At 35.5% G+C, this 27266-nt stretch overlaps 2 protein-coding genes across 2 annotated transcripts; both read left to right on the forward strand.

Moving 5' to 3' along the window:
- Nucleotides 1-1850: 1850 nt before the first annotated feature.
- On the forward strand, nt 1851-3148 carry LOC149244596 (putative 2' cyclic ADP-D-ribose synthase BdTIR). The gene is made up of 2 exons (XM_089371598.1): nt 1851-2653; nt 2764-3148. The coding sequence occupies exons 1-2, from the start codon at nt 2163-2165 to the stop codon at nt 3146-3148; spliced, it is 876 nt and encodes a 291-aa protein (XP_089227724.1). The 5' UTR covers nt 1851-2162.
- Nucleotides 3149-5931: 2783 nt separating this feature from the next.
- LOC149244597 (uncharacterized) lies at nt 5932-8676 on the forward strand. The gene is made up of 5 exons (XM_089368029.1): nt 5932-6133; nt 6221-6511; nt 6603-7835; nt 7953-8063; nt 8165-8676. Exons 1-5 carry the CDS (start codon nt 6008-6010, stop codon nt 8666-8668), a joined length of 2265 nt encoding a protein of 754 aa, XP_089224155.1. The 5' UTR covers nt 5932-6007; the 3' UTR covers nt 8669-8676.
- Nucleotides 8677-27266: the final 18590 nt, after the last annotated feature.

The following is a 27266-nucleotide window of genomic DNA, read 5'->3' on the forward strand; positions in this document are numbered from 1 at the left end:
CTAAAAAACAGCCTATTGTAGCGTGGTATACAACAGAGGCAGAATATGTGGCAGCTACAGCAGTAGCATGTCAAGCAATTTGGATGAGAAGGATGTTAAGGAGTTTATGCCAAGAGCAAGCAAAAGGAACTGTGATTTTTTGTGATAATAGCTCAGCTGTTGCATTATCCAAGAATTCTGTGTTTCATAAGAGAACGAAACACATTGACACAAAGTTTCATTACATCATGGAATTGGTAAACAATGGAGAAATTGTCTTAGAACATTGCAGAACTCAGGAGCAGGTTGCAGATATTCTGACCAAACCATTGGGGTAGAAAAGTTTTGAGTTTTTGAGGAAATGTCTCGGTATGACTGATAACCCAGCAATTGAAATTATAGGGGAGTGTTGAAATATTACTTTCAACTGCAGCGCCAGTCTTTTGCCGGAATCCGCCATTAAACAACAACCGCAAATAGTAGTAGTAGTAGTTTTTTTTTTTTTTTTTTTTTTTTTTTTTTTTCGGAAAACCATCATGGGATTCCCCGCACCGCTTTTACGGAATGGTGGTAATTCTCGGGGGCAGCGAACACACTCATCGGCCGACACGTACCTTGAGCGGTTCGCCAATACAACCCTTTCCCTGGCACGTAAAGTTCGGTAAAAGAGGTCGTGCGATATTGCCGACAACCGTCCGATTAATGTGGGCCAGATCGACGGTTATGGTAGCGGCAGCATGTTTTTTTGTTATCGGGAGGACCTCCGGTAATTGCAATAACTGTTGGATGGACGTGGAGCAAAATCTATGGTTAAAAAAAATATCACCATGTGAAGTAATTAATGTAAATTTATTACGGTTGTTGAATGTAGGTGGATATTTTATTTTTATTATTTTTAATTCACGGGAGTCGGTTTCTACGATACAAGTAAAAAATGTAATGTTATGTTTTTTTTTGAGATGCAATGCACAGCAGTGCAAAGTAAGAAGTGAAAAAATTACACAAAGCACTGTTAATTTTTATAGTGAGAGACAGAGTGAAGTTTTGAACTGCTTCTGAAGCAGTCTTGTTGTAATCCCTCTGTTAGAGGACGACTTTTGTAACAATTAGTTTTGTTAATGAATACAAGTTTTTTTGTGTGTGAAACTCTGTCTTCCCGAAACATTTTTATTTTTTCTGTGTTAAGAAACAGAGCATTATTCTCTGTTTATTTGTTCTGGAATTATCAGAAATTTCGAACTTTAAAGTTGTGAAAGAGGTTCCTATAATGATGAATATTAAACACTATTCACTATGTCAATCATTGATACATTACTTTTACATTTTGTCCAAACCAATCATTAACATACTATATCTATATTTTATTCTCTTGAATAAGAATAAAATCACATTGGTTAAACTAACATAGTTACGGATCTAACATGAGCCGAGAGAGATCAAATTTCTTCAACTACAAACTGAATTTTTTAACCATAAAAAAAACTTATTTATATATTTTAACAATCTTTTTCTATATAAATATATATAAAATTAATATACACATAATAAGTTAAAATAGATTTTTAAATAGTTTATTTAAATCTCTTATTAAAATATATTTGAAAAATTTAAAATTTAAACATTTTAAATACACATTTTTTTGTTATCACAGAAAATTTAGTTTTATTTTATTATAGCATATTATTTTTCTATTAAAGTTAACATACCAACTGCACACTTACACTTCTATCGTACTAAGCTGTAGAATTAGCCTTCGGCTCAATAACCTTAACGAACACAGTAAGCCAATCATCAAATTATTGTATAGTGCTTAATATTTGCTTCTACTAAGGTCGGCAATGGGCATTATTGGTAAGTGAGTGGTAGTCGGCCCGCATAATGTGGGGATCTGAGGTCTGCAAGGATAAATCGCCATGTTTTTCAAAGATAGATCGGTAAAGTGAATGACAGGGCAGTGGTGACTGTCGGTGACAAAGGTGCGTACTGGGAGAGCAGTTCTGTAAAGCTGTTTTAGGAGCACCACCAAGTTAATTTGGGAAAAGCTTCTCCTTACTTATACCTTGATTAGATCCTGGACATCACTACGAATTTATCTCCTCTCCTTGCCGCGTCTTTCGTTTATCTCAAAAATACCTCAATCTTCCTTTCAATCTGATAGCCTACTATCCCATCTGCAAAATCCAATGGAGTCGGTTGCCACAGAGCCAGCGCCAGTATCATCAGCAACATACCACGTTTTTATAAGTCACAGGGGTCCTGATGTCAAGAAGACTTTGGCCAGCCTCATCTACTATCGCCTCAAATCTTATGGGTTCCGCGTCTTTCTCGATCAAAAGGAACTCCACACCGGAGATGCTCTCTCCCCTGCAATTCTCGGAGCCATTGAGAGTGCGTCAGTACATATTGCCATTTTCAGCAAGCGCTATGCTGAATCGCGTTGGTGTTTGGATGAATTGTGTTGGATCTTGAGATGCAACAGGAAGATCATTCCTGTGTTTTATGACGTTGAGCCCACAGACCTTCGTTACATTGACAGCGAGAGGGGATGTTATAGGAAAACCTTTGAAGAACACCAACTGAAAGGCAGAGTCGGCATGGAAGACATCAAGAAATGGAAGGCGGCCCTCAACAAAGCCTCAGAGATTTCTGGCCTTCTCTTCAAAACTAATGAAAGGTGAATACGTTCAGCTTTATTACGAATCTTTGATTTCTCTAAGCCGTTTCTTCCTTCCTTCCAGTAATTCTGATCATTATGACTGCATGTACGTGTTTGTTGCTTTGCAGTGACCATGGAGAGGTTTTGGAGGAGATTGTCAAAGCTGTGTTAAAAGGGGTAAATTGGGAACCATTGGAAGTGGGTAAATACCTAGTTGGACTCGATCCAGCTGTGAGGGAAATAGATGATGAAATTAAGAAACAGAGGGAGTTAAATGGCACAGTTATTGTGGGGATTGCAGGAATGGCCGGAGTAGGCAAGTCAACTCTGGTCACATATCTCTACAACCTGAAACGTTCGGCTTTTACTAGGTTTTGTTTTTTGTCCGACGTCAGGAAAAAGGATTTATCATCTTTGCAGCGGAAGCTCCTTCGGGATCTGCTGGGTTGTGATTTCCTTGTTGAAGATACCAGACATGGGAAAGGTATTTTTCGCGATCGTCTCCGAGCATGAAATTAAAAAAGCCTTTGAGAGAGCTGAAAGAAAGTTGTCATCCCATGAGCATAAGACGCAAGACCAGCCTCAGGGTAAGATTTTTCTACCTTATATCCATGGTGTTACTGACAAAATCGCTAAAGTCCTAAGAAAGAAAAACATTATCACTCACTTCTCAGCCCCGGGTACCATCAGACATAGTTTGAAGTCCGTTAAAGATGATATTGACAACCTTCAACTGAAAGGAGTCTATAAAATAGACTGTTCTTGTGGAAAAAGCTACATAGGTGAAACTGGTCGGTCCCTCCAGACAAGGCTCAAAGAACATGGCGCTGATATCAGAAATGGAAGATCTCGTACCTCAGCATTGGCGGAACACTCCTTGAAGACTAATCACCATATTTGCCTAGAAAACGCATCCATTATCGCAAGAGAGGAGCATCATCAAAGACGAAAGATCAGAGAAGCTCTTGAGATTATTAAGCATCCTGAGAATCTGAACAGAGACAATGGTTTGGAAATTAGCAGAAGCTGGCTCCCCGTGATAAAAGAAATCAGAAGTCGCCAACCCATCCCCAGGTAATGCAGGTAATGCAGGTATGTTGTCCCCCTCCTTCTCCTATTCTAATTTCATCATTAAGTCTTCTTTAATAATTTAATGAATATATTTTATTATATTAATTAACCATAGATATTAACCATTTATAATTACTAATATTATTCAAATATATAAAATAAAATTAAAATTAAAATTAAAATTTAATTAATTTACTTAATAAAAATTTATAATTATTATATTATTTAACATATTTATTATTATACTAATTAATTAATTATTAAAATATTTATGTATTATCATTTATTCTAATTATTAATAAATTATTATTTAACATTTGATTAGTCTTATATTATTAGCTATTATATTAAATAATTTTTTGAATATTAGTTAGCCATAAATATTAATTATTAATTTGTATTAATTTATTAAGTAATTAATATGACTAAATATTATTTAGTTATTCATCATTATTTTTGTCATCTTTAGATTCTAATCTCCTATAATTTAATCTATTTAATAATTATAATTTTATTAATTCCTAATCAATATATTAATTAATCAATTAATAATTATTATTATATTTTAATCATCATTTTATGGGACAATTAATCAATAACAATTGGTCATTATTATGAATTATTATAACTATAAAATTAATTATTAATCATTAATAATAATTATTAATTTGTTTGTTATATTAATTAGTTAATATGACTTAAACATATTAATTAATTAATTATTATATTAGTCAACCCTAAGCCTAATCACCTAAAAATTTTTCTAATATAAATTAAATTTTTTATAATAATTATATTAATATATTAATTAGTTTATTAATTAATTAATTAATTAATTATTATTATATTTAATTATTAATAATATTTAATAATAATTAATTATTTATTATACAATATTAATTAATTATTTATAATAATTGATTTCTATGAATGTAGTTTCATTCTAATTTAATTTGATTAATTAATATTTTAATTATTAATATCATCTTTGTTTAAGGAATTAGTAACTAATATGAATAACAGAAATTATGATTATGATCATTAGGTTTAATAATTAATTTATTGTAAACATATTAATTATTTATAATGATTTACATGTATAACAACAATATTATTAATATTAATTAAATATTTATTATAAAAATTAATTATTTATAATAATTAATAAGAATAAAATATAAATAAAATATATAAATATATAAAATAAAATAAAAATATATAAAATAAAATTAAAAATTCCCAAGCCGACTCTATGTTCTCTATTATTATTCCTCCTCATTAGTATTTATTAAAAGTTTTCTGCTCTTCTTGTATCATCATTCTTCAACCCTGATGATGGATCCCACTTGGGATTTGAAACGTTGGTATAAAGATGTCGAAACTGTGGATTCTCCGATCAATAAAAACTCCAAGTTCTGATTGTTTTGGATGACCTGGATCATATCGAGCAAATAAGTAATCTACTACTCACTGATGTTGTGGGATCGCGTAGTTTGATTTTGATCACTTCTCGTGATCAAGATTTACTCAGACGCTCCTCTCCAAAAACTGTAGTGTATAATCTGAAGCCATTGCAGACAGAGCAGGCTCAGGAGCTTTTCTGCTGGCACGCGTTCGATCAATCCGAACCATATGAAGGATTCGAATGTTTGGTTGCGGAGGTTTTGAAAATTTGTGGTGGGTTGCCATTATCCTTACAAGTTTTGGGCGGGCTGTTCCTTGGCCGCCATGATGAAAAGTATTGGAAACGGCAGTTGCAAAGGTTCTCAAGAAGACTGCCAGAGGATATAGTGGACACTTTAAAAGTGAGTTACGAGGCTCTGAATAGTGAAGAGAAGGGGATATTTTTGGACATCGGTTGTTTCTTGGTGGGAGAGGAAAAAGAAGTCGCAGTTCAAGTATTGGAGGGTTACACAGACGTCTGTGATTGGCTTGAAAATCTCCGTCAAAAATGCCTAGTCGAGTTTTATGATGAGGTCCAAGATGATGAAATGGTATCAGACCGAAATTGGTAAGAATTATCTCGGTATTTTTTATTTTTATTTTTCTTTTCGCCAAAAACATTATTCCAGTGGGATCTTATACACCATAACTTCTTTTTTTCTTCCTTGGATTGATTTTTTATCTTTTATTTTTCTATTTTTTTTCCTTTTTTTATTTTTCCTCTTTTTTTTTTTTCCTTCAATTGAGATTGATGGATTCAGGATTCAATCTTCCCAGGCATATCCAGCCTACGATCTAGACTACGATCCGGACTGTATCTACGATTATGTCCACCTACCAAAGACGGAGAAAATTAGAATGCATGAGCATATCAGGCAGTTGGCCAGACATATCGCCAGGGAAGAGTTTGGTGTGCTCCCAACGCGTAACCCACTACGGCTCGGCTGCTCGAAAGATGTAGAGGAATTGATGTTGAAGTTACAAGTAAGCAAAGCATATTTTCTCTTATTTTTATGAAACGGTTCATTACAAACGGGCGTTTAATTGAACTCCCTGAAATGCGTTTGTTAGGGCGGAGCCGATTCCTGTTTGATACGAGGGATTCGGACACCAAAAGGTGAGCATCTGCCAGATTACACGAATTACATTAAAGGTGTAGGTGTACGCCTCTTTGTAGTTGAGGTCCCCATAGATTTGTGGACACTTTTCGATATGTGGGATCTGTCGGGAGATTTGGTGTGGCTTCGACTGCGCAGTTTCAGCTCCATCTATTTCCCTGATACCCTTTCACTGAGAAACTTGAGAGTTTTGGAACTTGAGGGACATGGGGACCTCGAGCAGTTCTTCCAAAGATTTAATATGGTAAGTACATCCATAGTTTGCTGAGTATTTTGAGTATAGTGAAATTCGTCCCACATTGTATTAAACACATTATGTGCATTAACATTTGCAGCCTCCTCGGAACTTGAGTGTATTGAATATTGATGTGGAAGACACACATCGGGTTAAGTCAGGGGCGAGTACCTCTAGCAGCAGCCTTGATCTTAACGATTCTGCGACGGCATCTTATTTTTTCCGCTTTCTGGAATGGATGGGAACCAGCATAAAAAATCCGAGCAAGATTGTGTTGAAGAATATCACATTTCTACAATCGCTCCCCATTGGGTTTGGGGAACTCAAAAGCCTCAAACATTTAGATCTATCCGGCTGCAATAATCTAACCCAACTGCCCGAATCCTTCTCTGAATTGATGCATCTCCAATTTCTCGCTTTGCGAAACTGCAAAAATCTCTCCATCCCCATAGACTTCTTGGGAAATATGTCATCACTTGAGTATGTCGATTTCAAAGGTTGTCGCAAGTTGAAATATTTGCCGGCGGGAATCGAAAATCAAAAATCTTTAAGATACTTGAATATACTATCTACTGATTTAAAATTTCCCATGAATTTGAAACTACCTGAAAAGTTACAAAAACTTAGAATAGGGAAATTGAAAGAGCCAGATTTTGTAGCCCAAGGTCCTGCTTATTATCATTATCCGGACGATTTGACGACAGAGTTACGACAGTATCTGGATGATTTGAGGACAGAGTTACGACAATCTCTGGGTGATTTGAGAAGATTAAAAGAGTTGAAAGAGTTAGTTTTGAAAGGTTTAAGAGATGAAGAGCTTGAGCTTATTTTAAGGAAGGAAATTGCAGGGCCGAATATGGAAGTTTTGGTTATAAGGAATTGTCCAATCAAAATATTTAGTTTTAAAAAGGGGACCAAGCAGGTTGGCAGAGTTTTAAGAGATTTCACTTTGAGTGGCACGGAGATAACCAAGATACATATTCCTGGACATGTTTTACCCAGCGTTGAAACTCTTGATCTTTCAGGAAATCGGGAGCTAAAGGAGGTTCAAAACTTGCCATCGACATTGGTAAGATTAGACCTGCAAGGATGCTCGCTATTGAAGACAATAACAAACCTTTCAAATCTGGTAGACCTCAAAGTCCTCGAGGCAAATGGATGCTCTGTGTTGGAAACCTTGAATGTTGAAGGTCTGACATCGTTGGAAGAGATTCAAGCGGAGGCGTGTTGGGAGCTGAAGAGCATACAGGGACTGAGTCAACGGGATCGGTTGAAATGTCTCCGCGTTTCAACAGACACTCGTGCTCTCTGGAATGACATTTGCAATTTTTTGGTTAGTATTACACAGCGTATTCATTCATGGTTTGTCGTGTTCTGTTATCGGTGGATGTGTAATCTTATGGTAGACTGCGTTATAGTTGTGCTAAACGGATTTGGGAAATGTGTGCAGGCATCGACTTCTCATGAAAATCTATCAACGGCCTTCTTGAGTGGAATAGTAGGGAGTGGAATAGTAGGGAATTCATTAACTTTTCGTCCTCTGTACCCAGAAGTTTACGAGGTATTTAATTTTCCGAGAGCGGAGTTAATCTTTCAAGCAATAAATCGATACATTGAATTGTATAATTTATCAATTGAAATGAACTTCTCAAATTTGTGCAGGTCAGGCGAGGAATATATTCCATTGCGGGGAAATTTAACCTCAGAGTGGTGGATGTTGACTTTGCTGGAGTGGATGTTGACTTTGCTGGATATTCATCTGAGTTTAATACAAAGATGGAAGAATTCCAGTCGTACGGTGCTACATTGATGTGCTTTCTCACTGTTCGCCCTCGCAGCCGCAGCCAGTATGGTTATCCTGTAATATTTATTGACCCTGAGGATTTGTTTGATGTAAGATTTGAAGCGAGTGATGATGGTGTGTCAGTTGATGAATTCAAAATGGTAGTTAGACACCCCACATCCGGCGGCGGTAGTGAATTATACTTTCACATATTAATGTGGACGGAAGAGTGTAATCTGTTCAGTGCTGACAAAGGGTATAACAACATCTGTGTATCTCATCGCTCACACGGGGGCAATGTGGCAGGGGGATGGATTATGATGGTCGATAAGGACACAAAGGTTTCACAAGTTTGCAAAGAAATCATAATGGCATTGTCATAAAAGAAAAACCTTCCGTTTTTAATGGTTTTATTTTGTGCTTTTTTAAATTAACTTTTTATATTAAGTAGGTTTGTTTTTCGTTTTCACCTCAATTAATTGTAATTGTATTGTATTGTCCTCTGTCGCGTGTTTTTGTTTTTGTTTTTTAAAGATGGCTATTATATTATATTATGTTATAAAACATGGGTGTTTTTGTTTTGTTTTTTTAAAGATGATTATTATATTGAATTTGGTTAAGTGTTGGTTTTTTTTTTATTTTTTTGGATTTAAGGAAATAGGTTAATGGCTTAAGATTGAAAGGATTTTTTTTTATAGATCATTAAAAAGTAATTTTATGTGGAAACTATTAACCTGTAATTTTAGATGGTTTGTTTTCTTTGAATAACAATAATGAGTCAGTTTACATTTGCAAATAATATCAAGCCATAGATATCCATTACTGATTTGACAATTAAAATATGGTAAATTTTAAAAAATGACTCTATTTAAATTTTTTTTTAAACAAATTAGATTATTTTTTTATTCAAATATTACATTTTTTAAACCTAAATGAATTATAAACTAATTTAATTACTTATAAATTATTATTATTTCTTAAACCTAAGATAATTATATTGATTTCTTTATATATTTATTGATAAATATGAAAGAATTACATTACGTATTGTTCACAAAAATGTTTTATTTTAATTATAATTATAAATAAATTTATTGAGCTGAATATTGTCGGCTGGAATGTTTTCAAAATATTTAATTTTAAAATTTTAAAAAATTTAATATTAATTTATTTAAAAGTCAAAATATTAATTTTTTAGAATAAATTTTAATTTCAAATTTTATAAATTAAAAGTTTGATATTGTTTTTGTTAATATTTTTTAATATTTTCATTAATAATTTTGTAAGTGTGAGGTTCTCTAATCATAGATAAAATAAAATAATCATAGTCATATTTAGTTGTATGTTTTGCAAACATGTGTAATTATTTATTTGTATATACAATATTCATAAATTAACTTAGATAACAATCACCACAAAACCTTAAATGTTATCGAGCCATCCAACTAAGAAGTGTTAAAAATGCAATGTTCTGTATTAAATAGAATGAAACCCACTGGTCAACTCTACGAAAGAGAGCTTGAACTAGGAGACTTCGGCTTTGCAGAACGCTCTACATTGTTCATGTACATCACACATTTTATAGTAATCATAGATTTAGGGAAGTTAGAACCATAACCTAAAAAATAGAAACTAATTCTTATCCTGAGGTTTCGTTAACCAACTCACTATTCTAAGATATTCTCCATTATCTCTAACACTCCCCCTTAATGGAAAAGAAGTTCACAAATATGCCTAACATTTCCCTAAACATTTCAAACTTGATTTTTCCAAGAGGCTTAGTGAAAATGTCTGCAACATTATCACATGTATTACAATATACCAAATGGATTTCTTTTGATTGCACTTTCTCCCTGACAAAGTGGAACTGTGTATCATGTGTTTAGTGTTTTTGTGAAACACTGGATTATTAGCAAGTTTGATTGAACTCTGATTGTCGCATCTGATTGTTGTTGCATCTTTCTATTCTTCCCCAACATCCTAGAGAAGTCTCTGCACCCAAACTGCCTCACATGTTGCTGCACACATAGCTTGATACTTTGCTTCCGCCGAAGACAAGGAAATTGTCTTTTATTTCTCACTGATCCATGTAATCACCCCAGATCCAATGTTGAATGCATAGCCTATTATGGATTTGTGATCGTCTACATTTCCAGTCCAGTCTGAATCTGTAAATCCTGTCAATCTAACATCAGAGGAATTAGTATAAATAATACCATAATCTACAATACCTTGTAGATACCTCAAAACACTTTTCACTGCATTCCAATGACTTTCAAGTGGCTTGGACATGTATTGATTTAGCACACTCACTGCATAAGCCAAATCTGGTCTAGTAGTGGTCTAGTAGATTAGGCTCCTAACCAGTTGTCTGTAAAGTGTCACATCTGCCTCTTTAGAGCCATCCTCACTCTACAGTTTGATGTTCTGCTGTAGTGGTACTGCTGCAGGCTTACACTGATCCCTCCTAAATCTTTCTAGTACTCCTTTGACATATTTTCCTCAGGACAATTTTTTTTTTCCTGAATCTCTCCAGATCTCAAGACCCAAACAATATCTTAATTCACCAAGGTGTTTCATTTCGAACACCTATGACATCTGTTGCTTGATTTCTTTGATTAGATAAGTAGCATCACCTATAATAATCAAATCATCTACATACAAAGAAATCAACACTATGCACCCTTGTTCATCTTGCATGGTATAAAGATTAGGGTCGTTTTTACTTCTGTTGTAGCCAAATTGCAGAAAAAATGAATCAATCTTTTCATACCAAGACCTGGGTGGTTGCTTTAGTCCATAAAGAGCTTTCTTTAATCTACAGATTAAATGTTCTTTCCCTTTCTGGACAAACCCTTCAGGTTTCTCTAGATAAGCCTCCTCTTTCAATTCTCCATTTAAAAATGCAGACTTTACATCTAGTTGGTGAATCATCCAATGTTTCTTAGTAGCTAAAGCAATCAACATTCTAATGGTATTAAGTTTAGCTACAGGGGCAAAGGTTTCTTCATAGTCAATGCCTTTTTTTTGTGAATACCCCTTTACTACCAATCTAGCTTTTAATTTATCTATGGTTCCATCGGCATTAATCTTGGGTTTATACAACCATTTACAACCTATGGTTTGTTTCCCTTTAGGAAGTTCAACCAGTTCCCAAGTGTTGTTCCTAATTATAGATTCATATTCCTGTTCCATAGCTATTTTCCAGTCACTACATTCATTTGCTTCCTTATAACTAGAATGTTCAACAATATTCATCATACTAGCTATAAAAGCATTTTCCCTATATCTTGCAGGCAATTTAGCTTTCCTACATGATCTCCTAAGTGGTGGGGTAGCTTCAAACCTTGTCTGATCATCATTTTCTTTTTCTTCCCGTTGTTGTTGTTGTTGTATCTGCTGATGTTGTTATTGTTGTTCATCTTTTGGCTTTGTCTGTTGTTGATTCTGATTGTTTCATGTTTCTTCACTTTCTTCTTCCACCAAATACGGAATATCCCATTCCTCATTGTGCTTATTAGATTCCTCATGATCCTACTCATGGAATATGCCATCTCTACTAACAAAAATCTTGTGAGTAGAGGGATTAAATAATCTATAAATTTTATATTGTGAACAATACCCTATAAACATACATCTAATAGCTTTTGAATCTAGTTTTCTTCTGTCTTCCTTTGGAATATGGGCAAATGCTTTAGACCCAAATACTCTTAAATGTTTTATTGCGGGCTTAAATCCATATAGTGCTTCATAAGGAGTTTTAAGCTCAAGACTCTTTGTAGCGCTCCTATTTTTCAAATAAACCTCAATATTCAATGCTTCAACCCAAAAACCATTCGATAGATTCTTACTTTTCAACATGCTTCTAGCACATTCCACCAATGTTTTGTTCTTTCTTTTTGTTACTCCATTCTGCTGAGGAGTATGGGGTACTGTGAATTGTTGTAATATTCCATTGTCTTTACAATACTTGATAAGCTCATCCTTCCTGTATTTTCCCCCTTGATCGGAACAAAGAATTTTTATCTGCTTCCATGTTTGCTTTTCAATCATGTTTCTGAACTGCTTAAAGTATTCAAATGTGTGACTCTTCTCACTCAAGAAATATACCCAAGAAAACTTTGTGCAGTCATCAATAAACAGTAAAAAATATAGTGCACCTCCTAATGACTTTGTTTGCATGGGTCCACAAAGATCTGTGTGCACTAATTCAAGTATATCTCTTTGTTTCTTCTCTACTCGAACAAGGAATTCTTCTCTATGGATTTTTCCTAATGTACAGGAACCACAATCATTATGCACTTGTTTTAACATAGGAAGATCTCTTACCATTTCCTTTTTCTGAAGTAACAACAAATCATTATAGTTTATATGACCAAATCTCTGATGCCACAACTCTTTTGTAGTCAAACCCGCTGCTATTAAAGCTCGAACTCGTGCTGGTCTTACATCCAATTTGTATAGACCTCCTGTTCGAATTCTTGTAGCAACAATGTTCACGCCATCTAGCAGATCTTTAATATAACAGTTAGATTTAAAAAATTCAACTTTAACATCTTGATTTGTAATCATAGATACAGAAATCAAGTTCTTTGTTATACCGGGCACATACATAACATTATAGATTTGTCTTACATTACCATTAGGTAAAATGACAGAAATTTTCCCACATCCTTTGATCTGATGACTTATATCATCACCTAGGTAGATTTGTTCTCCGTCGTTGATTTCTTTAAAATCTTCAAGCCATTACTTGTTCCCTGTCATATGTGTTGATGCTCCTGAATCTACATACCAGATGTTTGCATCAACATTCTCATCACGGTCTACCATGAACAATCTGAAATTTCACTCATGATTATCATTCGCGAGATGACCTGCATGTCATTTCTGCCTCTGTTGTTCTTCATGATATTTCTTCTTCCTGCACTCCCTAGCTATATGACCAAGTTTTCTGCAATAAAAACATTTAATTACAGAGTTGTTTCTATTCGGATTCATACCTTGGGTCGGATTTGGTCTTTTCTGTGAGCTTTCTCCGTTTTGTTGTTACAGATTTCCTTTTCCTTTGTAGAAGTTCTTTTTCACCATCAATGCAAGATCGACACTTTGGGGCTTCAGAGTTGATCTTCTTTCTTTTTCTTGCATCAGTATTCCTGTCAGTTCTTCAAACTTCGTGATTTTCTCTCTCGCATATATCCCATTGATGAACATTTGGTAGTCATCGGTCACACCATTCAAGGTAATTGTTACAAGATCTGTATCTTCAACTATATGACCAATGTCTGCCAATTTGTTCTTCAGATCTTTGATCCTTGCTATGAAGGCAGCAACTGTTTCATTCTCCTCCACCTTCAGGGATAAGATCTTGCTCTTCAGAAACATAAGATGATTTGTATTTCTGATCTCATACAGATATGTGGTATGATGCAGTCTTTCACTGACATCTTCAACAACGTCCTTGCTTTACCCTCATGCTTCTCCCAATTTGGGACTGATGCTGATCCAGCTACTGGCTTCTGCTCATCCCCATTTGCAATCGTCCAAGCACTCTACACTTCTAGCAGAGTCTACATCTTGAATTTCCAATTCACATAATTGGAGCCATCGAGCTTGTTATGCTCATTCAAGCATGCTTCAAACATTTGATTATTCATCTTGGCGATTTAAAAAAGTTTGACAGGTAAAAAAAATGTTAGATTTACCCCACATTTGTGTCAAAGACAGAGATCGTTGATCTCCAATGTTGTTTGATCTCGCAGCACACTCGCAGATCACCGTGGCTTCCTTCACGACCTCCAGACAACCTTTTGTTGTCAGCGTTTGCGAGGACGTAACATGCACAAAAAAAAAACAACTCCCCTTAATTTCTATTAAATAGCCCAAAGATAGAGTTAACCAATCAAAAGTGGAGTTGGAGCCAATAATAGAGTTGACTACGAAGCTATCCTCAATTCTCCCATGAATTCGCCGTCCCCAAGCATGCATGTAATAAACCTTGGGGTATGCTCGAATGTGGACAATTGCAAGTGATAAAGTGGGAGGAAGAGAAGGTAACTTCCAGAGTATGGTTTACGTTCACCTGGCTGCAATTAAGTCCACGCGGGGTCATGTTGTCTTTCTTGCACAGGAAACTGGATCTCACTCGATCTTACTACCCACGTGAAATCAAGGGAAAAAAACAATCAATCGTGTCATTTAAAAGGCGAGCCTCATGGGTCATCCAGCCTGTTACGTAGTAATTGGTGATATATAGCATGTTTAATTTAAAATTAATTAAAATTTATTGTAATCAGCATGTTTAATTTAAAATTAATTAAAATTTCTTATAACACTAAATACTATACAGTGATATAGATATTGAAAATTACACATTTTATTATATTTTAGTTTTAATTTTATTGTAATGAAGTAAAAATGTTTATATTATATTATATATTTTTAATATAATGAATTAGAGAACATTTTTCAATTTAATAAATTAATTTTATTAAAAAATTAAAAATAAAATAAAAATATTATATTGAAAATTTAGAATCCAAAAATTACCAATACTAATATAACTATTTTATTTTAATTAATAATGTTCTTTTAATGTAATTTAATTTAGTTGAAAATTTAAAAAGACAAAATAAGATATTATAACATCTCTGGACCAGAAAACTCTTTGCGATAAAATATATTTAACTACATAAACATTGCAATAGCAGCGCAAAAGAAATATTGAAAATGAATTAAAAAACATATTGGTTGGTGATGAAGATTAAAAGAATTCTGTCACTATTCCTCCGCTTCTTCTGAAAATGGAATGTCACTAGATTCCATCGGCAAAAGGCTTTACAATACACGGTGTTTATCCAACTAAGCGACATCCACGGATTAGATGCCATGTCGACATTGTTTCGCAGATCATGGAATTACATTTTCTGGGCAGCGGTCACATGTGTCATGGGGCGGTGCATCATACTCCCTTACCACACAACTCACGGACAGTTCGGAATAATGTCCCATTAATTAATCCTTTGAATTTCATGGTGCGGCATGGAAATATTTGAGCACTCCACTCACAGCATCTTCAGAACATCAATTATGTTCCTTTTCAAAATTAGTTTCCACCACTTTGTAATTATCTCATCAAATATCTTCTTTTCACACCTAATTTCACGACTTTTCAATCCCATTGCACTCATGGGCATCACTCAATTCTAAACCCTAGCTAACAGTTAAATCCGAAATCCTGATTAAACATTATACAATTTCTTAAATTTGCCTTTAAGAAAAAGTCCATGAACAGTCTTCAATGGAATCACTTATGACTAAGATTACATCGTCTTGCGTGCCACCGTTGTGGTTAAATTATATTTTAAAGGAAGCAATGATCACTGTCACATGGGCGGTGCATCGTACTCCGTCTATTGGCGGACAGCATAGTACGACCCCACCCTTAAATTACGGCATCACATATGTTTCTTCTCAAATTATTTTGACGAAAATTCCTTTTATATCGCCTTGTACTCATCGGCATGATTTTACATCGGCATAGAAATGATTTTTTTTTTCCTAAAACGTATCCAACAGTTAAACCCAAATTTCGTAATACACATTATAAAATTTTTATATTCGTGTGTTTTTTTAAAATCGTATGAAGTCTTCTATGGAATGACGAATTACGTCACTAATGAGTAACTAAGTTAGATTTAACCAATATTTTTTAATTACCTTATCTTGTACTATTAAATGATTTTCTAAATACATTATAAAATCTTCCAAATTTTATAATCTCTAAAAATTTCTCCTACTTCACAACTCCTTTTACCATTCACTCTTCCATTTCTTAATGCTTCTCTAACTTTTACCACGTGGATTGTGAATAAGTATAATTGCAAATCAAATACACAGAATTTGGCTTCTCAACATAATGTTACATTATGAGGAATGTGGACTATGCTAAACCATTTTGGAGAAAGTTATTTTAATAATTCAGTTTAGATTCATTTAACTTCGGATGTGTCATGCATCGAGAGGATGCAAATCTTTTTGGAGTGTGGAATTTGAAGAAAAGTTTGCACCTCGAGGGATTTGATCCCTCTCACATGATAGATCCAGATTTAGATGAATCTAGGCTAGTTCTATTTGAGGGCAACAATGACACTTTTTTAGATTATCATTATTATGTATATGTTTGTGATAAGCTTCATACTTTGAAATTTACATTATGTTTTCTTTGTTTGACATGACAATATCATTCTCTTCTTTAATTTTGTTTTTGTTGCTTGCCTTGAACAGTTTGTAGGTCTGCACTTGGATCCTTTGAGTGGTTTGTGTGTTTATGCGTTTGGATTTGGATGGTAATGTTTGTGAATGTTACAATTGTTGTATTATATTTCTATATGTGTATGTAATTGTATGTTAGTAATCAGTTGGTGATGAAGAAGGGAGACAATCTTGTCAATAGTTTGCAAGAGGATTGATATTGCACATATATTTCATTTCATTTTAGGTATCACAACTTTTAAAAATTAATAATTCTTAATAGTGTCCCTCCAGGTATTACTAAATATATTTTGAAGAGTAGTTTTAATAATTTACCGCATCAAGCTGACTCTTGAAGTCATTTGTTCCATTGATAATGTTTTAAAGAATTTATTTCCTTCAAAATATTTTGATGATTTTTTTTTATCTATAGTTTTTTTAACAAAACTCAAGAAATAATGTAATTTTGATTTTTTTTAATGAGTGGTCAGATTTACAAAATCTTTACATTATTTGTTCGTTTTTCCATCTTTTCATATCGATTATATGAAAATGATAGTTGATATTGTAAACCATTCAATTCTTTAACTCGAACTATTGTAGTAAACATCATACCTTGTCTCTCTTACTCTCCAATATTAATAGGTTGAATTACTATAACACAAAAATCAATGCAAATTCATTTTTTTGTGCTTACACTGAATCAATGCACATTGTTAATCTAATCACTTTAAGTTAATGTATCATCATACATTGAATTACATCAAATCAAAAATCATCATCTACACTAAAATCAATGCATTTAATGCACACAATGATATAAGATTAGAAAACATCTACACTGAAATCAATGAATCCAATCTAAGAAATCATATAAGATTAGAAATCAACATCTACATTAAAATCAATGCCTCTAGTGCAAGAAATCAAATAAGATTAGAAATTAACATCTACACTGAAATCAATGCACCTTGTGCAGGAAATCAAGTAGGATTAAAAATCACCATCTACATTGAAATCAATGCATCTAGTGCAAGAAATTAAATAGGATTAGAAATCACAATCTACACCAAAACCAATGCATCTAGTACAAGAAATCAAATAGAATTAGAAATCACTATCCACACTGAAATCAATGAATATAGTGCAAGCAATCAAATAGAATTAGAAATCATCATCTACATTGAAATCAATGTATTTAGTGCAAGCAATCAAATAGAATTAGAAAACATCTACACTAAAATCAATGCATCTAGTCCAAGCAATCAAATAGGATTAGAAATCAACATCTACGTTGAAATTAATGCATCTAGTGCAAGCAATCAAATATCATTAGAAATCAACATCTACATTGAAATTAATGCATCTAGTGCAAGCAATCAAGTAGGATTAGAAATCATCATCTACCATGAATTCAATGCATTTAGTGCAAGCAATCAAAATATCATTAGAAAGCAAAATCTACACTGAAATTAATGCATCTAGTGCAAGAAATCAAATAGAATTAGAAATCATCATCTACATTGAAATCAATGTATTTAGTGCAAGCAATCAAATAGAATTAGAAAACATCTACACTAAAATCAATGCATCTAGTGCAAGAAATCAAATAGGATTAGAAATCAACATCTACACTGAAATCAATGCATCTAGTGCAAGCAATCAAATATCATTAGAAATCAACATCTACACTAAAATTAATGCATCTAGTGCAAGCAATCAAATAGGATTATAAAACATCATCTACCATGAATTCAATGAATTTAGTGCAAGAAATTTTCTTCCCTCACTCCCCCCTCCATCTATATCTATATCTCCCTCCATCTCTCCTTCTTTGTCTCTCTATCTCACCCCAAACATATACACTCTCTCTTCATTTCTTCCTTTTCACTCCCTCTCTCTCTCTCTCTCTTGCTCCACTTTTCTCTTTGTATGTCTTTTTTCTTCCCTTCCAAATCCATCTCTTTATCCTCCCTATCTTCTCCTCTCTGTCAAGTCGTCTCTCTCCCTTTCTCTCCCATCTCTCTCTCTCTCTCTCTCTCTCTTTGCCCTCCAACCCTATCACTATCTCCCTCCCTCTCTCCTTATCTCTCTCCCTCTCTCTCCCCCCTCCATATTTGTGTCTCCCTCTCTCTCTTATCCTTCTCTCCCTCTCTCACTCCTCTCCTTCTCTCTCTCTCTCTCTTCATTCCTCCTCTCCCATGTCCTTCAGTTTATCTCCTTCAATGCAAGCAATCAAATAGGATTAGAAATCACCATCTACATTGAAATCAATGCATCTAGTGCAAGAATGCTTCTTCCCTCTCTCCCCCCTCCATCTATATATATATATCTCCCTCCATCTCTCCTTCTTTGTCTCTCTATCTCCCCCCCAAATACACGTGCTTTCTCCCTCCATCTCTATCTATCTCTCCCCCCCCCCTCTCTCTTCTTCCATCTCTTCACCTTCCATCTATATATCTATCTCTCTTTTGTATTTTTATATCACCCCCAAAACATACACACTCTTTCTCCATGTTCATCGATCTCTCCCTCCCTCTTCCTCTCCCTCTCTCTCTTTCTTCCCCTCCTCTCCCTCCTTCTATCTCTCTTCCCTCTTGCTCTCCTCTCTCCCTCTCTCTCCATCTCCCTTATCACTCCCTCTCTCTCACTCCCTCTCTCTCACTCCACCTTTCTCTCTACGTGTCTTTATTCTTACCTCCCTGTTTCTCTCCCTTCCTCTCTCCTTCTCTCTCACACATCCAAGCTCTCTTCCTTCCTCTCTCTCCCTTTCTCTCCTGCCTCCCTCTATCTCTCCCCCTTATCTCTTTGTCTTTGTCTCTCTCTCTCTCTCTCTCCGCCCTCCAACTCTGTCATTATCTCTCCTTCTCTCCCCCTCTTCTCTTTATCTCTCCTTCTTTATCTCGCTATCTTACCCCCAAACCTATACACTCTCTCTCCATCTCTTCCTTGTCACTCCTTCTCTCTCTCTCTTTCCACTTTTCTCTCTCTTTGCGATTCTTCTTCCCTCCCCCTCGTTCCTTGCAGTTCATTTCTTTATCCCTATGTCTCTCCTTTTGTCTCTCAAGTCCTCTCTCGTCCTTCCTTTCTCTCCCTTTCTTTCGCTTCCTCTCACTCCCTCTCACTCCCTTTATCTCTCCACCTCTATCACTGTGTCTTTGTTCTTCCCTCCCAGATATATCTAGAGTTAATATATATCATGATATATTAATATATATTATAATATAACAAATTTAATATTGTATTAATCTTAAGTTATTAAATTTATAATATTAATATTTTTTTTGTGGATAAGATGTATTGTATTACTATATAGTAGCGGTATTTACAAGAGTTGGATTGTGTGCGACTACCTCTCCAGCACAAGAGCCAACGACCCTGCCCATTTTTGCAGTCATATTGATAGAATTACAATGAAGCTTAACAAAAAGGTAGCTATGTTTTCTGTGAGAATCACAATAATCAGAATGGAGAAAACTTTCATAAATCAAAACACCTTGTTCCATTTCACTAAAACGTGATACTTATTTGGTTTAATAATTGAAACATGTACAAATATCCTTTTTACCAATGTCGCATCTATCATGAATTCCTGCCACAGAACCAGTGTCAGCAACATACCACATTTTTATATATCATAGGGATCCCAATGTCAAGAAGACTCTTGCGAGCCTCATCCACCATCGCCTCAAGTCTTGCAGGCTCTGTGTCTTTCTCGATGAAAATGAACTCCACACGGGAGATGAGCTCTCTCCTGCAATTGTCGCAGCCATTAAGAGTGCGTCAATACATATTTCCATTTTCAGTAAGTGTTATGTTGAATCAAGTTGGTGTTTGTTTGAATTGTGTTGGATTTTTAGATGCAACAGGAAGATCATTCCCGTGTTTTATGACGTTGAGCCTATAGGCCTCTGTTACACTGACAGAGAGAGTGGACATTAAAGAGAAGCCTTTGAAGAACACCAACGCAAAGGCAGAGTCGCCATGAAAGACATCAATAAATGGAAGACAACCCTCAACAAAGCCTCAGAGATTTCTGGGCTACTCTTCAAAATGAATGAAAGGTGAATACCTTATTTATTAGGAATCTTGGATTTGTCAAAGTCGGCTCTTCCTTCTCGTAATTCTGACAATTATGACTGCATGTATCTGTCTGTTGTTTTTGCAGTGACCTTGGAGAGGTTTTGGAGGAGATTGTGAAAGTTGTCTTAAAAGGGGTAGAATTTGAACCATTCGAGCTGCCTAAATACCTGGTTGGACTTGATCTAGTTGTGAAGGAAATAAATGATGAAATTAAGAAACATAGTGAGTTAAATGGCACAATCATTATGTGGATTGTTGGAATGGCCGGAGTAGGCAAGCAGAAGCTCCTCCTGTATTTGTTGAATTGTGATTTTCGTATTAAAGATACCAGACAAGGAACCAGTATTTTTTGCGATTGTCTATGAGGACTCCAGGTTCTAATTGTTTTGGATGACGCGGATCATATCAAAAAATAAGTAGTCTACTAGTCACAGATGTTGTAGGATCACATAGTTTGATGATCACGTCTTCTGATCAAGATTTTCTCCAACAACTGTAGTATATGATGTAAAGCCATTACAGATAAAACATGCCCAATAGCTTTTTTGTCGGCATGCATTCGACTAATCTGAACCAGATGAAGGATTCATATGTTCGATTGAGGAGGTTTTGAAATTTTTTAGTGGGCTGCCCTTCCTCTTGAAAGTGTTGGGCGGACTGTTTCATGGCTAGAGTGAGGAAGAGTATTGGAAGCGACAGTTGGAAAAGATCTGCAGAAGACTACCGGACGATATAAGGGACACATTAAAAGTGGGCTATGAGGCTCTGAATAGTGAGAAGGAGATATTTTTAGATCTGGGTTGTTTCTTGCTCGAAGAGGTCAATGAAGTCACAGTTCATGCATTGGAGCGATTAGGTTACAAATATGTTGGTGGGTGTCTTGAAAATCTCTGTGAAAAATTCCTTCTTGAGTATTAGGATGACGTGCATGCCGGTGATGAAATTAAATGTCGAACGGATCCCGTAAGAATTATTTCTCAATTTTTATGTTTTTTCAAAAGAGGATCTAGATAGAGTAGTTTTAAGTGTGATTTTTTGGAAAGATTTTTGGGTTTATTTTACAATCTAATTGGTTTAGAATTTGGCAAGGATTTATTGAAATTACAAGTTCTATAGGTAAACTCTTCACAATCAAAGTGTAGAGGGATTTTTGAAGAGTTGTGTAACATGCATTAATAAATGACCAATCCAACTTGTAAAAAAAATAAAAATCTATATACTAAGATTTCAATAATGGTTTATGTATTAACTAACTTGCATACAAATCATGGTTTATGTGTTAATTACCCTACACATAATTCAACACAATTAATATATCCAAATCTTTACAATACAAAGGATCTATAGCAATGTTAAATCTGTGTATACAAATTAACCCAAGTTAATTAATGTCATTTTCATTTGAGGGTTAATGTTATGAGATAATAAGAACTCTGAGTTAATTTACATATATCACAAAGTTAATTTACATGTGATCGTGCACGCCTTGGAATCCACCTACCGAATTCTCCAGATCTTCATATGGCTTGACATCTGGAGGCTTGTGCACCCTTGGATGTTTATGGTTCCGATCGCGCAGTGCAGCGTGGCTTAAGCATTATGGTAACTGTTTCCCTTTCACTGGAGACCCACCTGATGCTTTATTCTTGCTTCTAGTGGCAAAGCTCTAGAACCTTGTGGATGTCGATTTCTCAGTTTTACAGGCAAGGCTTAAACATTTTGGTTAAAAAAAAGGTCACATTGGCTACACCTTCCTCTTGTTTTGGATGCTACGGTTCTCTTATTGATCCGAACGATCCTATGCAGAGTATTTTCAACCGTTGCAGGGTATCCAACTAGGCTCTCCTCCTTCATTGGCAGGTGAATAGTCTATGCTACCTTCTGTCGGGCTCAAGGAAACACAACGCCTCTCTATTGTTGTTGGCATTGCGGCAACAACGCCTATCCAGTCATAACTCCATGTCCATCCTTTGCTCACGTAATATTTTGTTCTTGTCTCCTCATTTTTTCCTCCCCAAAACCCAAGCTAACAAGGGTTTCAACTCTGGAACGGTGGTAGGTAACCCCTCAACGAAATTTCCTGTGTGCTGGATGGAGGAATTTCGGTTTTCCTTTACTACCAGGTACTCTTTGCTTAAGTCCTGGATTGACTACCCTCTGCTGATTATTTCGACTAAGCATCTCTTTTGCTTGGCTATGGTTAAAGTTCTGGCCTTTCACCACTGGTGATGCCTTTGTTAGTTCGAGATAGAGCTTGGCTAGGGTTTTACTACTCGGTTTATTTCAGTTAAGGGACTAGTGTGTAAACGATTTTTATGCATAAATTTCTAGGTACTGTTATGTTGAACATGGAAGTTTTCGAGTTAACAATATGTAAGATTTTATTTCCTATGATGTAGATTCATTTTAGTTTATGGTTGTTGACACCTAATCCTTGTGATTGGGTGAATTATTGTAAATAGATAAATAGGAAATATGAACAGTCATCGGGAGATGAATTGAACAGTCTCTCGCTCATGTATATAATGAGGACCTACCTGATGGAATATGACAGTCAAATTATTTCTGCCTAATGGAGTTATTGCCTGGCCTGACATGGTATCAGAGCCAGCTCCTTTTTAGCTCTTGTCCCTTGTAACTCCCTTGTCTGCCATATTCCTTTTATACAGACCTGCGCCCTGTCTGCCATATTCACTTGAACGATGAAACGTTCCTCTGCCTGACACTGCCAACGCTGTCCAAGCTGTTCTGACATGGTTTCATAAACGTTTCAGAAGCGTTGTGCATTCACCTGAACGTCAAGTCTCTGCACAGCCATGGTCTCATGGTCTATCGGAGCAAATCCTGTGAACGTTGTGTATTAGTGGATGGCCATTTATCAGTTTTTGGCCTCGTACTCTGTTTTGTTAAAGATTCCATTATAGAGAGTCATGTTGGAATGAGATTTGCGCGGTTTTAAAGAATATTTGAATGAAAAAAAGTTGTGTATCAATGTTATACACATTTTAAACACTGGTTTCATATTAATACTGTGTATTAACACTGACATCATTGTTGAACTCTTGATACGCTGAAAGCAGCGCTGCCCAAAGTTTGTTTCGCCTTTTTTCTTCCTTACCGTAGGCGATAACCCTATGGAGTTTGCTTTGAAACTCCTCATCATATTCAGTTCCACGCCTGCTCTATACTCTGGCTTACATTTAAGGCAGTTTCTGTCTACTTTGATCGTGGAGATGTGCTGTTGATGCGTGGAGATGTGTTGTGACCTTCTTTTCATGCGTGGAGATGTGCTGTTGATGTGTGGAGATGTGGTGACCTTCTTTTCATGCGCGGAGATATGCTGTTGATGCGTGGAGATGTAGTGACCTTCTTTTCATGCGTGGAGATGTGCTGTTGATGCGTGGAGATGTGGTGACCTTCTTTTCATGCATGGAGATGTGTTGTTGATGTGTGGAGATGTGCTGTGACCTTCTTTTCATACGTGGAGATGTGTTGTGACCTTCTTTTCATGCATGGAGATGTGTTTTGGAAGGGATCGTGGACTCCTCGGTGTTGGCGTTTGAACACCTTTTTTTTCTTTGTGATCAGTTGGATTTTTTTCCAAAGTTGTATGATTCCGACCTACACCTACTTCAGTTATGCTCAAGGATAAATTTATACCAGTATAAATGGTATATAATGCAAAAGCCTTTTGGTGGACGCAGTGCTTTATGCTGTTGAGAATATTTTTTGGACTTAGTATACTGCCATATTCTATACTTTAACATTGTGCAGATGAATGTGGATTGACATTTGAGTTTGTTGTCCTGTCACATCAGAACTATATTTTTTTTCCATTAAGAGTAAAAGTTTTGCAGCAGAAGTTTTTTTTGCTACAGAATGCATTCAATCATATCCATGGTGGGAATAGTTCTCATTGGCAAGGAGAACTATCCTGAATGCTCCCGGATGATAAAACACACCCTCATTTTCAATGAGCTGTGGAAAGGAGTGTGTGTCGGAGACAGAGACAATGACCCAATACAGCCTACCTCAGACAAAGAGCTCGTCATTTGGGAAAACAAGAACATCAAAGCTTATGCTTTAATCGCAGCATCTGTAAATGAAGAGGTGAGTCGCCATATTTCGTCATATTCAACTGCCTTTGAAGCTTTACAAAAGCTGAAAGAACTCTATGACTCACATTCTGCACTTGAAGTCGTTCAACTCATGATTAAACTCTTCACCCTTGAACTGCAAAATAATGATCCTCTTGCTCTTACATCTGAAGTAAAGTCTATAATGCATGATATCAAATCCACTAAGGTTGAATTGGATATTCCTCTTATTTATTTTCTCAAGGCAATTTATCCTACTTACTCCAATTATCTTGAGTCATTGCAAGCAAATGGAAATCTCAAATATATAACCTTTGACTCTCTTGTGAAAAAGTTTGCTGAAAGAGAGAAAGCTTTTGGAAAGAAGACAACCCCTGAATCTTCTGAAGAGACTATGTGCCTTGATCATAAAGATAAGCATCCTACTCAAGATTATACAAGAGGAAGAGGTGGACGAAGAGGAAGAGGAAGATATTTCAGAGGCAGGGGGGGCAGACATTCTCAAGGAGAGAAGGCAGATTTGCACTGCATACACTGCAAAATAAATGGATCACATGATGCCTCTACATGCAAGCTACCATGGGAAAAAATTGAGCAGAAAAGAAACCAACAGAAAGGTAAAATTGATGATACAGACAAAGGTAAAGCACCTGGATCCGCTCACTATGTTGAGGCATAATGTAACATTGGAGTAAATGAAGATTTATTTAATGCTTCACTTACTTCTTGGAAAAATGATTGGTTGCTTGATTCAGGAACAACCTACCACATGACTCATAGAAAATATTTTTTTGAAGATTTCACTAACAATGTTGATGGAGCAGTATACTTTGCAGATCAATAAAAAATCAAGCCATCAGGGCTTGGCACAATTAGGCTTAAACTGCCTGGTCTTCCAGAATTTCTTCTCGATCATGTTCTATATCTCCCACAGCTCAAAAGAAACTTGTTGTCCTTGGTCCACATCCGCCAGCAAGGTCACTCCATTGATATGTTTGATGGCAAGCTTGAGGTAAGAAAAGCATCTGATCACTCACTTGTCATGAGGGGAATAGAAGAAGAAAGGCTTCTCAAACTACAAGGAACCTCTGCTCATGCACAACATTTCTCATACAATTCTCATCATGAAGAAGGTACACTTCCATCAAGTTTATTTTGGCATGCTAGATTTGGACATTTGAACTATGACAGTCTCCGCTTATTGAAGAAAAATGGTGTTGCTGGTTTGCATACAATTCCTAGGAAACTTAAGTAATATGATGCTTGCATTCTAGGAAAGCATAGAAAATAGTCTTTTCATGATTCACATTCAAGAGCACATAGGAAGCTTGAACTCATTCACTCAGATTTATGTGGTCCAATGCCTGTTCCTTTTGCAAATGGAAATAAATATATCATGACATTTATTGATGACTACACCAGAATGTGTTGGGTTTATTTATTGAAGAACAAATCTGATGCTTTTCAAACATTCAAGAATTTTCATAAATGGATTGAAAATGATGCACAATCTCATATTGGGTCTATTCGCACTAATAATGGAAAAGAATACACATCAAATGAATTTGAAAACTATATTCGCCAACATGGGATCAAACATCAAACAACTGTGCCTTATAATCCCCAACAGAATGGTGTAACTGAAAGAATGAATACAACAATCTTAAATATGGTACGATCCATGCTTTTCTTAAAAAATGTAAAGATGATGTTTTGGATTGATGCTGTTCTATGTGTTGCATATATAAAGAATAGATGTCCATCTAATGCTATAAGAAACAAGACTCCTTATGAAATGTGGTATGGACATGTTCCTTCTGTAAAGCATCTCAGGGTCTTTGGTTCCACCTGTTATGCCTTGATACCAAAGGTACATAGAAACAAACTTGGTGCTAGAAGTCGTAAGTGTATCTTCCTGGGGTACTCAAACACCTCCAAAGCATACCGCCTCTATGATGAAGTAAATAAGAAGTTTGTTGTATCTAGAGATGTAATTTTTCTTGAATCATCCAAAACTGACAATGTTGTTGAGTGGCAACTTGATCGCTTGGATGGATTCGCAAAACAAAAATCATTTCAAGAATTTCATAATCAGATTCCACATCTTGAAGGGGGGATTCCTATACTAGATCAACATGTGGAATCTTCTTCTGAAGAACACTCTCCCCCGCATGAAACTCCAACAACGGATGATGCTTTAAGTGATGTAATTGATAGAATTGGGAGACTCAATATTGATTCAGTCCCAACTCAATCAACGGAGCAGGTTGGACCATCTTAGAGAGGTCCCCCAAAGTGGCTGACAAAGACACTTGAAAGTGTTCATCCTGATGAAGTTGGAAAGACAGGAACTAGAAATTCAAACTGGCAAAATGGAGGTGATGTAGATGACTCTAATTCATCTGTTGATATGGATGTTTCTTATGATTGTGAATTGAACTTGTCTACAGATTTTGAACCAACTTCCTTCAAAGAAGCTGCTTCTCATGATGAATGGAAAGAAGCAATGCAAAAGGAGTATGATGCCCTCATAAAGAATGGCACTTGG

Source organism: Pinus tabuliformis, chromosome 8 (assembly GCF_031772625.1).
Source record: "Pinus tabuliformis cultivar Carrire ecotype Pingquan chromosome 8, CPIR1, whole genome shotgun sequence".
NCBI lineage: Eukaryota > Viridiplantae > Streptophyta > Pinopsida > Pinales > Pinaceae > Pinus > Pinus tabuliformis.